At 43.8% G+C, this 17,837-nt stretch overlaps 1 protein-coding gene across 1 annotated transcript in view; it reads left to right on the top strand.

The window, feature by feature from the left end:
* Window positions 1–17,837, top strand: part of LOC126267234 (uncharacterized) — a 451,503-nt gene that overhangs the window by 310,030 nt on the left and 123,636 nt on the right. Inside the window, exon 8 of the mRNA XM_049972216.1 lies at window positions 11,718–11,951. Within this exon, the coding sequence (XP_049828173.1) occupies window positions 11,718–11,951 (234 nt within the window). The remainder of the gene's footprint in view (window positions 1–11,717; window positions 11,952–17,837) is intronic.

Consider the following 17,837-nt stretch of genomic DNA (forward strand, 5'->3'; position numbering starts at 1 on the left):
CGGGCGTGGATGTGTGTGATGCCCTTAGGTTAGTTAGGTTTAAGTAGTTCTAAGTTCTAGGCGACTGATGACCTCAGCATTTAAGTCCCATAGTGCTCAGAGCCTTTCGAACCATTTGAGATTATGGCAAATGGTAGCACACAAGAGCGAGAGTACTTTGCCATATGGTTATTGAGCAAAAATTCACTATCTACTGTGTTATTCCACTAACTTCGGACCTTTTCGACGAAAGAATGTAATTTGCTAAGGGCTATCGATAGCTGATAAAACGAGAAGTGCTTTGGGATTTAGAACAACACGAGGAAAATACTACACGTTCATTTTTGTGCGACGCTGTGGTTTTTCACAAGCTATTGACCTTACTTTCCATCAGTTGCTACTTAATAAAACTAATAAACCATGGTTCCAGAATTCTCTCACACCTGTGCCTGTATAATACGTTAGTGAAGTGACATTGTATAAACTCCACTGTGGTTTGGCAAATGAAATGTAATTTTTACTCAAAATCCGCCACTCATGAAGCTTCTCTGTAAGTTGCAAATTGTTAACAAGCCAGGAGAAAATAAATCGTTACTTTTGGTGCGTTCTCAATGGAATTATCTCTAACGAAAGCAGAGATGAAACTACATCTATTTGAACTGTCACTATGCAGATGTGTGGGTGGACTCCTCTTAATATTTTCCAAAAATATGAGAGTAGGCTTCAGTTTAGAACTGCACTTCCCCTCCAACCCTCGGAATTTCCCATAAGTGCCTGTCCGCAGGCCCCTCCACTGGCGCTCTGTCCACACGTGCCCTGCAAACGGCGTATCTACCCATCACATTATTTTGCACGTCCTCTAATAGGTCTTTAGCATCTTAGGGTGTGCTGCCTATGTAACTGAATGCCCAGCCAGCTAGTTTACGGGACGGTGATATGAGGCGGACCCAGATTGACTAGTCCCAAAACTCTTTTTTTTTCAGCAAATACGATACACAAACAGCTAAAAGACTGTAACACATATAACAAAATTTACATGATTCACAGACAGGTGGCACACACGACTAGCTTAACAGACGATTGTGGCAAAAAGCAATAAAGTTAAATAATATGACTAGAGAACAGACTTCAGAATGACAGCCACATAAAGTTTGTGGTCCAAGTGGATGTCCTTCAACCCGAAAATCCTTGGAAGTATCAGACCGACGTTTCGGCTGTGTTGCGGTGGTCTTCCTCTGGGCGTATATTAACTGGGAATTGGGTCTCCGCTTCACACCGATTGTAATGGTGTCATAAAAACACCGACATATTTTTAGATTTTATTGATAAGATCTGGCTCCGTATGAATCCTATGGGAGGGTCGTTTCTGGCAATAACTGCAGTCTGTCCTTCGAGGAAAACTGCTTTTAGGTGTAATTTACTGTCTACTATCTTTTTTCAAACATTTTTCCGCTGTCTCTTCCTCTGCTTCAACAACTTGGCTGACGGTGTCTGTGTTTTGTTCTACTTGTGATACACGTAAGGATACTTCGTCTAGCATTTCAATAGTTAACTGTATCAGTATTTCTGCTTTAACTGTCTCTGAAATATCTTTTCAGGTGGTTTTTTATATGACTGTCAAATTATGTCATTGTCAGTTTCTTGTAAGTATTTTCTTTCCTCGTGTACTTCTAATTTTCACGTTTTGAACGTTTCCTCAAAACTCATTCTTTGATTTTTCGTGACAGTTGTTTGTATTCTCAATTTCATCTTCACTTCTAGTCCTTTAATTTTCCTCTCTCCTTTCGACACACCCATTTTTTCTTGTTACTTAGTCTGTTCATTTCTTCTGTATCAATTTGTCAGAATGGATATTTAATACGTGATTCTATGAGTAGGACAGATGTAATGCAAAGATGCATGTTTCGTTTGGTTTGGTGCCAACTAAACTCTCGTAGGTAGACTGGAAAAGATGCACCAGTAGTAGCAAAGTATACGGGGATAATTGACCCAAGTCCTCTCCTACCCTTCGGGGATGAGTAGAGTGACCGTTAAGGAAGCTCCGCCATAATTTTCGTCACTCTGGGTACGGATGGCTAGGAGGATGGAAGGAACGTGTGCTGCTCTCCTTCAATCAGTTTGCTAGTTTAATAATAGGATTAGGTAAATCATACGTTAGGTCAATAATTCGTTGTTTTCGAACATTTTCACAGTTACATTACGATCAACTTTTTGAATTGTTTTCCGACTATATTGGATAGTTAGAGTTCACGATTCTAGCGGGAGCGTGAAGAGCTTTGTAATCTAGTTTTAAGTTGTTAATCCTAAGGTGCCTTCAGCATCCACAATAGTTTTTCAGTTGAGTTCCCAGAGAGAAATCAATTATTTCATTTCACTGGCATGTGCAACCTTTAAACATGTGGTCGTAACGGTGTGACAAGGAGTAACCGTTTCCTTATTTTACTTTCAGTTTATAATTAGACGCGTGAATAGTGTCAAATATTTAACGATTCTTTTCGCAGGATTTGTTTTTTATTTCTTTTTTATTTGTTGGTCTGTGTTTCCACGCTGTCAACTGTGCAGTGCTGTTATGAGAAACGGCCACCATCATCCTAAATGAAATTCAGTTAGGCTTTGCGTATGGAATTGTAACGTAAAATCCAACAACGATCACAGACGGTGAGTAATTTGGAGCCACTAGTTTCGAAGCTACCATGTGGACTTGGCTGCCCAGTCGATGAGATAAACGATCGTTCTTGTGGAAACGCAGAGTATGGATTGAGTGGGTTTCGTGTGAAGATTTGAACTATCCAAGAGCGAACAAAGATGATGAGTAATTTTATTTGCAATGACAAGGTGTTAATGAAATGGGGTCGTTAGTTCATCGTAGTATACGATCGTTATTGTAGAAGTTTAATGTAGGTCTTGAGAGTCTTTTGTCTATTGACTGTGCGTACTTGTGTCTGCTTGCGTACCACACTACCTTCGACTATCAGATCACATCTTAGTGTGCTATGTTGTTCCCACCAAAATCGGAGGGGTAGAATCGTGATTATGTAACCCCAAGAGCAACCTATCATATCGCCCCATCGCATGTATACCGCTGAATTAAGAGACAATTTAGGTTAGAGGAAGTGCGCATCACGCCCTTGTAACTGAATGAAATTTGATGTGTGTGGAATTGAGAGTAGGGATGTGTAGGCCAATGAAAGTGATATTTCAGTGGCAAATAACGAGTGTGTAACACTAATTCCTCCCCATGTCTCGCACCCAGTACACGTTATTCTGAAATGAGCACTCGTAGTAATATGAGTCAATAATTAAATCACTAAAGACTAAGGACTCTCATGGTTATGATGGAGTGTCTAGTAGAATATTAAACTACTGCGCTGCGCATGTTAGCCCTGTATTTAGCCATATTTGTAATTTTTCCTATAGGAATGGTCAGTTTCCTGAGCGAGTAAAGTACTCAGTAGTAAAGCCGCTTTATAAAAAGGGAGAAAGGGATAATGTAGATCATTTTAGACGTATTTCTATGCCATCAGTGTTTGCAAAAGTTATTGAAAAGGCTGTGTATGTAAGGATAATTCATCATTTTAAAGCATATGATTTGCTGTCAAATGTGGAGTTCGGCTTTAGAAGTCGTTTAGCAACTGAAAATGATGAATTCTCTTTTCTCTGTGAGGTACTGGATGAGCTAAACAAAAAGTTTCGAACGCTTGACGTATTTGTTGATTTAACTAAGGCATTTAATTGTGTTGATCACAAAATATTGCACCAGAAGTTGGACCATTACGGAATACGGGGAGTAGCTCACAATTGGTTCACCTCTTATCTTAGCAACTGGCAGCAAAAGGTCATTATTCACAATGTTGATAACGGCTGTGATGTGGGATCTGAGTGGGATACTGTCAAGTGGGGGGTGCCGCAGGGATCAGTGTTGGGGTCGCTCCTGTTCCTTATTTATATAAATGATATACCCTCTAGTATTACGAGTAACTCAAAAATATTTATGTTTGCTGATTACACTAGCTTGGTAATAAAGGATGCTGTGTGCAACATTGGCTCGGTTTCAAATAGTGCAGTACATGATCTCAATTCATGGCTTCTATAAAATAAACTAACGTTAAATCACAGTAAGACTCAGTTTTTATCGTTTCTAACGCACAGTTCAACAAAACCTGACGTTTTAATTTGACAGAATGGGCATATGATTAGTGAAACTGAACAGTTCAAATTTCTAGGTGTTCAGATTGTAGCTGGCCAAACTGGCCGAGCGGTTCTAGGAGCTACAGTCTGGAATCGCAAAACCGCTACGGTTACAGGTTCGAATCCTGCCTCGAGCATGGATGTGTGTGATGTCCTTAGGTTAGTTAGGTTTAAGTAGTTCTAAGTTCTAGTGGAATGATTACCTCAGAAGTTAAGTCCCATAGTACTCAGAGCCATTTGAACCATTTTTTGTTGAGATAGTAGTAAGCTGTCGTGCAAAGCCCACGTTTAGGATCTTTTCAAAGTCTTAATACTGCCATTTCTACTATTCGAACGGTATCAGTAGTGAGTGATACTTCGACGCGAAAATTAGTCTACTTTGCTTCTTTCATTCGCTTGTGTCTTATGTTATTGTATTTTGGGGTAACTCTTCTCATTCTACAAGTATGTTTTTGACTCAGAAACGGGCGGTTCCGGCAATAGGTGGTGTGAGTTCATGAACCTCTGGTCGACCTCTGTTAACGTGTCTGTTGCGAAATAGAGTCACTAAATTATCATTAAATGTTTGCGAAACATTCACTGAATCATCATCAACTGTTTGCGAGACAGATTCATTGAATCAGCATTAAATGTAATAACTAATTAAACGATTTGGGCTGTCCCTTTAATGATTATTTGCGAACTTACAGACGTTTTACCCCTTCTGTTGACACCTCTGAGAGAAGTCAGAACTGCAACACCCAGCATTGAAATCACTCCGTTTGCCTACGGGTGGCCCAGGAAAAACATTTAGGACACACCCCTGCTCAGAAATGATAAAAAAAAATCCTCAGGGGATAACAGGAAAGGCGTCAATGAAACCGCATCTTTCTCTGTAGCGTTTATTTCCACAAATTTTCGAAGTCCAAGGAAACAGTTCCCAGAGAAATGAGCAACAGAACGACACACTGCTGAGAAATCACGGACTATTTAATCCTTCTTTAAAGACATCCTGAGCTTGCAGCTCCACTGAACGCGATCACGCCTCTTTGGAGCGTAGCGCGACCGCAAGTTTTGTTCTCGTGTACATAATGGAATCACTATGGACTGTTCAAAACCATTCGACGAAATTGACACTTGATCGGAAGCAGCAAGGTGTGTTTGGGCTTCTTCAGCTCTCCTGTTTCACGCCCTCCCGTGGCGTGATCACGGAGGCGGGACGAGGAGGGGGGAGGTATGTGAGATTTTGACACATGCTGGGATAAAACGGCAAAGAGTCCCTCTGAGACCTCTGATATCGCCAACAACCTCGGTACAAATGGGTTACCTTTGTCGGATACTTCAAAAATTTCCCTGGATAGAGAGAATCATTCACTGATTCCTAGGCACTGGTGCGACAGGCATCCCTTTCGACAGGTCTGAGATTTTGTGCGCGTCCACTAGGCGCTAGTTTAGTAATGTAGTGCCACTCAGCTGAGGTTTGTCGAAGCGGCAGCCGGTCGCACAGGCACCTAGAGATTAGTAAGTGGCCGTCTTTGTGCATAGATATCTTTAAATCGCCCAACAAAGGTACGTGCAAGGAACGGAGGGAGTTCCCAAACTGGGGAGTGATGGTGGTGGTTAGGTGGGTGGGGGGGGGGGGCATTTTAGAAGAACCCTTTGCAGTTTACGCATGTGTGAGTGTGTCGATGACTTCCCCTCCTCCCTTTCATGATCACGTTCAGGGGTGCGCAACACAGGAGGGCTGAAGAAGAGTAAAAACGCTATGCGGCTTAGGAAGTCGGCCACTGTGACAGAGAGGTTCTAGGTGTTTCAGTCTGGAACCGCGCTACCACTACGGTCGCAGGTTCGAGTCCTGTCTCGGGCATGGATGTGTGTGATGTCCTTAGGTAAGTTAGGTTTAAGTAATTCTAAGTTCTAGGGGACTGATGACCTCAGATGTTAAGTCCCACAGCGCCCAGAGCCATTTTTGAGCTGCTTGGGATAGTGTTCTTCGTATTGCGTTGAACGGTCCCTAGAGTTCCGATGTAGTACACGTGACCAAAAATTGTGGCCGCGTTACACTCCAAAGCGGTGAGATCACTTTCAATGGGGTTGCAGCCCCACGGTGCTCTTAGAGAAGGGTTATAATGTCCTGGAGTGTCAGCAGTGTCAAAGCTTTCAAGAGCTTCACCCTGTTGCTCGCTGCGTTGCGAGCTGTCAGTTTTGACCGCGATTTGTGTTGACATCAACGCCACAGGGAAAGCCGTGGATTCGTTGACGCCCTTTATTCCATTCTCTGAGGTCTTTTAGTGTCACTACTGAGGGGTGGTGTGCTTGAAATGTTTTCGTTGGCCACCCATAATAAAATCGCGTGCTTTCAGTGCTAAGAGTCGTGAGTTTGGCCTCCATCGCAGTGTCAAAGCTTTCAAGAGCTTCACCCTGTTGCTCGCTGCGTTGCGAGCTGTCAGTTTTGACCGCGATTTGTGTTGACATCAACGCCACAGGGAAAGGCGTGGATTCGTTGACGCCCTTTATTCCATTCTCTGAGGTCTTTTAGTGTCACTACTGAGGGGTGGTGTGCTTGAAATGTTTTCGTTGGCCACCCATAATAAAATCGCGTGCTTTCAGTGCTAAGAGTCGTGAGTTTGGCCTCCATCGCAGAGGCGACAAGAGAAGGTGTGCAATGTGGCTGAGAGGGGGTATGCCGGCCTTTCAACCGTGTGACACGTTCATGGTGGCATTGGGCAGAACTTTTGAGATGTAGACTTTTTTTTCTCTTGTGTCGACACCACTGATGTATGCTGCGTGTCCGACTCCGAGGGTGACGTCGGTGGGCGCCACGGTTTTGCACCACTACGGAGGAATTAGAATTATATGTTAATACTTTCAGCTGCTGACGGGCGTTGATATATATCAAAGGGGACAGGTGAAAATGTGTGCCCCTACTGGGACTCGAACCCGGGATCTCCTCCTTTCATGGCAGACGCTCTATCCATCTGAGCCACCGAGGGCACAGAGAATAGTGTTCTTTCGGACATGGAGAACAGACACCATATCCATATAAATATATAGTTCTTCGATACCGGCCATGACCTTCCTCTTCTGTGTGGTTGCACACATATTACCCAATCTCTTAAGGGACTTGGTAAGAATGTCTTCCACAAGTTATGAGTGTGTTGGGTTGGGACACTACGAATGTAGTGTGTGGAAATATAAGGTGAGAATGTGGGTCTTGCGGGAGGCATGCGCGAGATAGTCCCTGCAGTCGCACCATCCTCTGTGCCCTCGGTGGCACAGATGGATAGAGCGTCTGCCATTTAAGCAGGAGATCCCAGGTTCGAGTCCCGGTCGGGGTACATATTTCCACCTGCCCCCGTTCATCTATATCAACGCCCGTCAGCAGCTGGGTGTCTGAATATATAATTATAATTTCGTTCTAGATGGCTGCAGGTCGTCAATGGTGTCTGTTGCTTCAGACAAGTTCCAAAGAACAGACTCCATATCCATATAAGTTTAATTCGGAGAAAGGTTATAGGCTTCTTTGACCCAAGTTTCAAACTAATGCGTCGTACTGGGAGACCGTTGTGGGAATTTTAAAAAGTGACCTTTTAATTGTGTTGTGCAATGTACATATTGATTCAGTTTCGTAGACCCTAACTGTTACGTTAATCATACACACAATCAGTCCATAACCTATTTAAATACTAAAGCGGGAAGACTGCAGCCAAAGTGCGCCTTTTCTGTGCAGTAATGTTTTATTATTTACACGAGTTGTCTGATCTGATCTCCTCATAGGCCTACATGAGTACTGTTTTAGAACTATTTTTACTCTTACAGGGAATGTGCATTATCCAACAGTTCGGACGACATTCAGCAAGGAACCGATGCGTCACATATGATGATGATGAGTCCCATACTTCTTTACAGAGCGTAGAGGAGCGACGCGGGAGCCCGCGCCGCTTTACTAGGCAAGGTCCTAGCGGAGGTGGTTTGCCATTGCCTTCCTCCGACCGTAATGGGGATGAATGATGATGATGAAGACGACACAACAACACCCAGTCATCTCGTGGCAGGAAAAATCCCTGACCCCACCGGGAATGGAACCCGGGACCTCGTGCTCGCGAGACCTCGAGCCAACAACCGTCTGCGTGAGGCGAATGTTTTTTGAAATCGAAAGTTCTCACTTTAAAATGTATTTATATTTAATGAAGTGTAAGGCTCACGTTGGATTTATGTTGCATTTTGGGCCTATGTACGAAAGTGGTTTTGACTATTTTACAAGTTACTTTGGATTGTGTTAAGAGTTTATGCCGAGGATATTATCGTCACAAATTAAAATTTTATGCATCTCTAATTGTTACGAATAAATTACCGTGCAGCCGGGTATTTGGCATTTTTTGTATCTTTTGAAACGTTATTCCTGAGTAGGACCGACTAAAAATCAGGATACAACTTTTTGAAATAAAAACATTGCTTATGTTTATCGTTGCTACATAGCGGACTGATCCTCTCCACTCTCTCCAGCCGCCATCATGGAATTCTAATGGTCTGATGATGATCGTACCACGATCGATACTAGTCACATGACGTATGAATTTTAAAATTGAACAAATTATGCGCGATCCAAGGGTGTTTTATTTAAGAACCTCTGTTGTATATTATGTGTTGACCTCAGTGTCGCCGAGCGGAGTGGCCGCGCGGCCTAGGGGATGTGCCGCCCCTCCCGCTGGAGGTTCGAGTTCTCCCTCAGGCATAGATGTATGTATGTTGTTCTTAGCATACGTTAGTTTAAGTAGTGTGTAATTGGTGTGTAAGTCTTGGGACCGATGACCTCCGCAGTTTGGTCCCTTAAGAATTCATACCCATTTTTTTGAACCTCCGTGATTATTGCCACCTAGAACAAATACGTGTGCGTACCTCCATCACCGTCTGTTACCACCCTTGCCCATCTCTCAACTTTTTGTTAAATCTTAATTGTCCCTTACGCCATTCATTGCGATCAGCAAGACTACGAACAAATTTTAAAGCTGCACGTTAATTGTTTTTGGTATGGTACAAAACAAAGTATAGAAGAACTCACAACACAAAGCCGCAATGACAGAAACTATATCGCGAATCGTTTCTCATTGGCAATGTTGTGGTTGGCAGGAGAGCCAACCGTGTTTCTAAAGGAGGCCGAAATGCACGCGTTTTATCTCACGCAGGCTGGCGTGAGGTCTGGAACATGACAAGGGAACCAGAATTGAGAAAAACGGACGTAGCTGGTGGAATACTTAACTTTAATCCATTAATGATGGAGAACGTCGCTCTTCATGGTACATGATTCACAATATCAATAGTACGGATACTGGCGCCTTGCTAGGTCGTAGCAAATAACGTAGCTGAAGGCTATGCTAACTATCGTCTCGGCAAATGAGAGCGTAGAAGTCAGTGAACAATGGCTAGCAAAGTCGGCTGTACAACTGGGCTGAGTGCTAGGAAGTCTCTCTAGACCTGCCGTGTGGCGGCGCTCGGTCTGCAGTCACTGATAGTGGCGACACGCGTGTCCGACGTATACTGACGGACCGCGGCCGATTTAAAGGCTACCACCTAGCAAGTGTGGTATCTGGCGGTGACACCACAGGCAATTATCTCTGAAACAGCCGGTTTCCGGTTGTATTGGTTCTTTTTTTCCAAAGGCAGTTCAGCCTAACTTTTAAAAATAATCGGCTTCTGAAGTAACCAATATTCTGTTTTCTATGCTTATTATTACCCGTATTAAACATAGAAATCGAACAAAAATAGAAAAATTTGGACTCACATCACTGAGCTCAATATATTGAATAAAATGAAAGAAGACTTAGTCCATCCACCGTTCTCTGGTTTCTCGAAGAGTGATATGTGGTTGAATACTACAAAAAATCACCAGTATTCTCAAAGCGACTTAAACTTTTGAAAATCTGCACAAAAACCATGTTGCAAACGGGAAGTTTATCACCATTTGAGCACTGGAATAGCTAGTGCGAAACGATGAAATCAGACCTTGAAGAACTCTATTTTTCGTGTTAGTATGTCCATTCCAATGGCTACATGTAGATGAAAACACATTACGTGGACCCAGGACAAATTCGACTGCGCATCTCCCCTCGCCCCTTACCACCCTCGCCCATCTCATTTTTTGTTAAATCTTCACTGTCCCTTAGTCCATAAATTGCGACCAACACGACTACAGAACAAATTTTTATTATAAAGTATGAAAGAACTTTAGTTGCGTTTTTAATTTATCACTGCAATTTTCTTTCACTTTTATTATTTCTTAAAAATAACCGAATAATTTCTAGTCTTTTAAAGCAAATGCAGCATTAGAGTTCATTACTGCGTCACATCACAAATATATTCAGACTGGCATTGGTGCCACTTTAATATAACACAGATGCATGTACATGCAAACCGTCTAATAGCCCACGCCACATCTTACGGCTCAAATGACTGTGAGCACTATGGGACTGAACGTCTGAGGTCAGCAGTCCCCTAGAAGTTAGAACTACTTAAACCTAACGACATCACACACATCCATGCCCGAGGCAGGATTCGAACCTGCGACCGGAGCGGTCGCACGGTTCCGGGCTGTAGCGCCTAGAACCGCTCGGCCACCCCGCTGGCGTCACATGTTAATTGGTATATTATTGTCTCAATAGAGCTGTACCAGTATGCCATGTGCCTGTTGTTCGTTTCTGTCGGCATTGTTATTAAAACAGCAATGATGGCTTCTCCCATTTTCCATAAAACGCAATATTTCAAAGCAATGCGAATTTCACGAATAAAAATTAATCGTTTTTGAAATAGGGTATATTTAAAAATGAAAAAAAATTAGAACGGTTGTTATTTCCATTTTTTTATCTGCTTGTAAGTAAAAAAAGGGAAAAAAACACCTGTTACAACCAGGAGCAAGCAAATACCGAAAACTACCAGTTATTGAGAACTAAAATATCAATATCTATTTTAACCAGTCAGTTTTTCCATCCCTATTTCATAGAGAATTAACAAACCAAAAAAGGCAAAAAAGAAACATATTACACCGGCATTCAGGTGGCTCAACTTGGCATCTAGTAGCCGAAGACAGGAAACAAATATATCAGCACCAAGAAAAAGCAGGTCATATGGAACTATTGCTCACCGGAGTCTATACCACCGTCCTCTTCCCTTATTAGTGCTCCTCTACTTTTTCTTTCTTGTTCTTCTTGTTCTTGTTCTTCTTCTTCTGCTGCTGCTGTTTCTACCACATTCTTCTTCGTCCTACCTGTTCTCCATTTTCGTTGTTCCTTCCTCACATTTTCTACTCGTCACACAACTGCACCCCGACGCAAATGATCGCCAGGGGAAGCGCCTCGGTTGCCGTAACTTAGCTACGCCACTGGTTAACATCATTGTTAAAAAACAGTAATTTTTCTTATAGTCGGGACTGTCCGTTACTTCTTGGCGTTTCGGACGTTGCCGTCAACACCATCGTCAGGTCAATTTCCCCACGAAGGTTACGCAGTTAATACTCGAAACGTTGTCACTAACAATGGCACCTGTTTTAGTTTTCGCTGCGAACGGTTGGCCCACAGAGGTGGAGTGGTCCGAGTGGAGCGAGTGCAGCGCCTCTTGCGGCACGGGCTCGCAGTCGCGCTTCTCGCGCTGCGTGGACGACGGCAAGCGACTGGAGCTGTGCGTGGAGGCGGGTGGGGAGCGCACGGAGACCCGAGCCTGCAGCCGCCAGCCGTGCCCCGCGCCGCCGCCGCCGCCACCGCGCCCTAGGCAGCGCCAGCAGCAGCAGCACGCCACCTCCAAGGAGCACCGGGGTAAGTCTAGACATAGTCTACGTTAACAGCAGAAATATCTTGCTTTCTAAAAATCACTGGTGCTCACTGTCCTGTGTAGATGGAGGGAAGAGGAAAGCAGTTCTTTTGCTTCAACCATTAAATGAACCATAGGGAAGGGATGGGCTCTATTTCTCCACAACTTCGTAGTCTACGTAAAAGATGTGACGCTAACCTAGTATCAGCGACAAATTTGACAGATATAATGGCAGGAGATAGTGTGACAACATGATGGATAACTGAGGAGCTTTTGAGCAGCGATTGGATGATATTAACGACGAATACTAGTTTAGTATCTTGTAGTTCCATTCAGCTAATAACTTCACAAACAACTACTGATCATTAGATAGTTCCCAAGGATGTCACGAAGTGCACTGAAAGTATCAAAATACACTGACGGAAAAAAGATCGAAACACCAAGAATAAGCTGTAAACTGCTGGCCATTGAAACTACTACACCAAGAAGAAATGCAGATGATAAACGGGTGTTCATTGGACAAATGTATTATACTACAACTGACATGTGATAACATTTTCACGCAGTTTGGATTCTTAGATCCTGAGAAATGAATACCCAGAACCACCAACTCCGGCCGTAATAACGGCCTTGATACGCCTGTGCCTTGACTCAAACAGAGCTTGGATTCCGTGTTCAGGTACAACTGCCCATGCTGTTTCAACAAGATACCTTAGTTCATCAAGGGTAGTGACTGGCGTTTTCAGTTGGTGAGAGATCTGGAGAATGTGCTGGCCAGGGCAGCAGTCAACCATTTTCTGTGTCCAGAAAGGCCCGTACAGGACCTGCAACATGCGGTCCTGCATTATCCTAATGAAATGTGGGGTTTCGCAGGGATCTAAGGAAGAGTAGAGCCACGGGTCGTAACACATCTGAAACGTAGCGTCCACTGTTCAAAGAGCCGCCAATGCGAAAAAGAGGTCGAGAGGTGACCGAGACGTGTTACCAATGGCACCCCATACCATCATGCCGGGTGATACACCAGTATGGCGATGACGAATACACGCTTCCAATGTGCGTTCACAGCGATGTCGCGAAACACGGATGCGACCATCATAATGCTGTAAACAGAACCTGGATTCATCCGAAAAACTGACGTTTTGCCATTCGTCCACCCAGGTTCGTCGTTGAGTACACTATCGCAGGCGCTCCTGTCTGTGGTGCAGCGAAAGGGCAACCGCAGTCATGGTCTCCGAGCTGATAGTAGAGTCTACTGGAAACATCGTCGAATTGTTGGTGCATATCGTTGTTGTCTTGCAAACGTCCCCATCTGCTCACTCAGGGATCGAGACGTGGCTGCACGATCCGTTACAGCCATGCGAATAAGATGCCTGTCGTCTCGACTGCTAGTGATACGAGGCCGATGGGATCCAGCACGACGCTCCGTATTACCCTCCTGAACCTACCGATTCAATATTCTGCTAACAGTCATTGGATCTCGACCAAGGCCACCTTTATCAAAGTCGGAAACGTGATGGTACGCATTTCTCTCCTTACACGAGACATCACAACAGCGTTTCACCTGGCAACGCCGGTCAACTGCTGCTTGTGTATGAGAAATAGGTTGGAAACTTTCCTCATGTCAGCATGTTGTAGGTGTCGCCACCGGCGCCAACCTTGTGTGAATGCTCTGAGAAGCTAATCACTTACATATCACAGCGTCTTCTGCCTGTTCGTTAAATTTCGCGTCTGTAGCACGTCATCTTTGTGGTGTAGCAATTTTGATGGCCAGCAGTGTAAGCTGGCAACTGTGTTTCTACATCTGAAAGATGATGTCCATTCAAATTTGTCGACGGTCGGATAAGAGTGTTGGCAGTAGTGCAATTATGAGGATGAATCAGGTTTGCTTTAGATACGCGCTGTAACGGTCAAGAGCGTTAGTTACCTTCAAGATTGGACGTAGTGAGATGATATTAGTAAAGAATGCCTTTAAGGCGACAGAGGCGCAATCATGAACATCTCCCTGACTTTAAACGAGGTCATGTAGTACAGCTACGAGAAGCTGGATGTTCCTTCTGCCTTACTGCAGAAAGACTTGGCCGGAATGTACCCACTGTACATGATTGCCGGCAGCGGAGGTCAATAGAAAATACAGTTGCAAGTTGACCAGTCTCCTGACGGCCACGTGGCAGTACCGAAAAAGAAGACCATCGTACCCGGCGTACGACTCTGGAGCGTGGTACTGCATCTGCAGCAGCAAATTGAGCAGAAGTTGACACCAAAGTGAAACAACGAACAGTTACAAATCCGTTACTTCAAGGACAGCTGCGTTTCCTGCCTCGGTGCCAGTGATGGCCGTGTGTTGGTTAGGAGACAAGGTGAGGGCCAGCAACGGCCTGGATTTATGGTCTGGGGTGCTATTTCGTATGACAGCAGGAGCATTCTCGTGGTTGTCCCACGCACAGTGACTGTAAATTTGTATGTCAATCTGGTGATTCGACCTGTTGTGCTGCCATTCATCAAAAGCATGACAGGGGGTGTTTTCCACCAGGATACCACTCGCCCACAACCCAATATGCTCTACGGAGTATCAATATGTTGCCTTGGCGTGCTCCTGGCGAGATCTGTCTCCAGCGGAGCACACTTGGAATGTCATCGAAAGACAACAGCAGTGTCATACATAACGTGTATCAACCGTCCTTTTATGGCAGAACAAGTGTACCACACGTGGAGCTCCAGCCCACACAGTAACGTTCAGCACCTGTACAACATAGTGTCTCTACGTTCGAATGTTTGCATTCAGTATTTTCCTATTACACCGGTTATTAGCGTACCAGCATTTCACATTTGCAATGGCTTCTCTGGCGCTTAAATCTACCTTTGATCACAATCGTCACAATGTACAAATTTGCTGTTTTGCGTTTATACAGGAACCCTCATCACAAATCACTAGGTTTCTATGATTTATTCTTCATACTACGCCCAAAACTGAGTGTAAATGTGTGTACTTCACTTTCCTTCTGAGTGTCCCACCTGCATAACACGGGAGTCCATAACTACATTCAAATACGTGCATCAGACTTAGAGCTGTAAACGTGGCACGGCTCCTGCATGGGCAAGGTGGTACTGCTTGCGCATTGGAATGGTTCCACATTTGTCAGTACACCTCTGTTAACTCTTACCGTAGGATTGAATACGTTCCATTCTCGAGTAACACCCTGCTCAGATTGAGCAGCATGAGTCACAGATGCCGCATGGAACGGTGGCGATGGAACAATCTCGAAGAATGAAGATGTGTGAGCTACTGACCGTATTAGCTTAGAACATGGTGAAAGACACCTGTCTGCTATTGCTTCTAGCATTTAGTTCATCCTGAGGTCTGTAGATTGCTGAAACATGGCGTTTGCTTGTTCTCATTTAACTGAACGTACTAAACGTTATTTCTGAGCTCCGTAACATATCCTGGGACGAATTCAGAGTTTTTAGCCATAAATCAATTTTCACCAACATTTAAAGTTAATTCAGGAAACGGAAACGTAACATGTTCTATTTAATAACTTCATACATTACTAGCATCCTAGTAGATCAGGATGGAAAGTGGCATGCAGAGTAAAGAACTATGGTTTGCTTAAGACTTCACATATCAATATATAATTGACATGAGGCAACAAGTATTGTGCAAAAAAAAAAAAAAGCCGATAATCTGCACTAATAACCAGATTAACTATAAACATAAAATTACAGGGAATATCCTCCCGCTTATTTCAAATAGAAGCTGGAATCTTTGCTTCGTGAAGTGAGGCAGAGTAGGAAGCTTGTGGATTCATAAGAACAACGATTAAATGTGGAACCAATCTTTCAGTTACATCTAGAAAAATAGATTCCGCAGGCAACAATTTATCGCGACACCATTATTTTCACTGAAACTACAGCAGAGTATAGAAGGAAATAACAATGAACAGATACAAAACCCGGAAAAATTCGAAAAATTGATAAAATACATAAAATGTCTACAATCTACACACACAGGGATCCTTTATGAATCAAAGAAAGACAGCGATCGATTACAGAAAGCTACAATACACTGTAGCATAATCTGATGAGCACGTTTATGGAAGAAATAATAATGGAAGAAATAATAATGGAAGAAATAGTAATGTAAGAAAATTGCAAAAATACGTTAAACCAGAAATCAGAAAAGGAGACAAATTTAGCTGCTTGAATAAGTATTCATTTTATGAAGAAAAATTAGCATAATTCAATACTGAATACTCAACGTAATGTCATGAATTGATGGAAGAATGCTAACAATGACGCAATGTAAGACACCCATAAATTTAGCCAAAGACCCACATCTTCAAAAAAATGATTCAAATGGCTCTGAGCACTATGGGACTCAACTGCTGTGGTCATTAGTCCCCTAGAACTTAGAACTACTTAAACTTAACTAACCTAAGGACATCACACACATCCATGCCCGAGGCAGGATTCGAACCTGCGACCGTAGCAGTCGCACGGTTCCGGACTGCGCGCCTAGAACCGCGAGACCACCGCGGCCGGCACCCACATCTTGATCATATGCATTCCAGACTAGCACTGAAGATGCGAACTCTTATGACAGATTACGAAAGTAAAAGATATCGGTCTTATCACAGTATCACCTGAATATGTGGCTGAAACAAAGATTCAATTACAATGTCCACTAAAGATTGAGAAATTTAGATTTCCAAGAGCGAGTTAGCATGTAAGGTATGGAGGCGGTGAGGACTCAGTGGGCATCTAGAGGGGATGATTGGAACAACAAGCTCTATTGCGTAAGACTAATATATTAACCGGCCTAGTGAATCTATCTACAGGCTGAATAGACATGGTGACAAAGAGGATAGGAAAGAAACGTCAGAGCGGCCGTACAGTTAGAGGCGAAATGTCACGGATTGCGCGGCCGCTCCCACCGGAGGTTGGAGATCTCCCTTGGGCATGTTGCTCTTAGCGTAAGTTAGTTTAAGTAGTGTGTAAGTCCAGTGACCCATGACCTAGGCAGTTTGGTCCCTCAGGAATTCCCGCACGCTTAAACATCTTAGGGTCCGGCTGACAATAGAATGAGAACTCTTTGCACCACCGCGCTCCCCACTTAGCACCTGGCCCCCACGTGACTCTCTCCAACCCCATGATTGGCGATCTGCTTCCACCGACGCTATTCTGAAAGCGTTACTTCGTCAGCGACGCCGAGTCAAATTGTTGCCTCATCATAGTTATTGACATTTGGAATGGAGGTTGCCTAGCAGCAATTGAACAGGCCATGGGATGCTATTGGCATCCGGTTGACATCTGGTGCCAGCTAGCCCTGAACCCTCCACAGCTTCCAAGAAAAGCCTACTTTACTTCAGATGAAGAATAAAAATTTGCCTTGTACTAACATCCAACATAGACTTGCTGTGGTAGCACTGTGAATGGCTGAAAGCAAGAGGAAACTCGAGCCGTTATTTTTCTGAGAACACGCAGCTTTACTGTGCAGTGAAGCGATGAGGGCATCCTCTTGGGTAAAACATTCGAGAGGTAAAATAGATCGGCATTAGTATCTCCTTGTGTGGATTACTCTGAAGGATGTTGACATCAGTAAACAAAACTGACATTCTACGGATTGGAGGTGGAGTATTTTGATGAGGGCATCCTCTTGGGTTAAAGTTAAGTATGAAACTGATTACGTTTGGTTTCTGAATTATAATTCCTTGTCATGTTCCAGACCTCACGTCAGTATAGTTCTTCCCTCCTCACGCCAGACTGCGTGAGCTAAAAAGCGTGCATTTCGGCCTCCTCTAGTAACACGGTGTTGGCTCTTCTGCCAACACAACAGAGACAACCTCACGAATTCATGGACCACGCATGTCAGCAGTGGAGTCTTCAAGAGGCGG

The sequence above is a fragment of the Schistocerca gregaria genome, chromosome 4 (genome assembly GCF_023897955.1).
Source record: "Schistocerca gregaria isolate iqSchGreg1 chromosome 4, iqSchGreg1.2, whole genome shotgun sequence".
NCBI classification, from domain to species: Eukaryota; Metazoa; Arthropoda; class Insecta; order Orthoptera; family Acrididae; genus Schistocerca; species Schistocerca gregaria.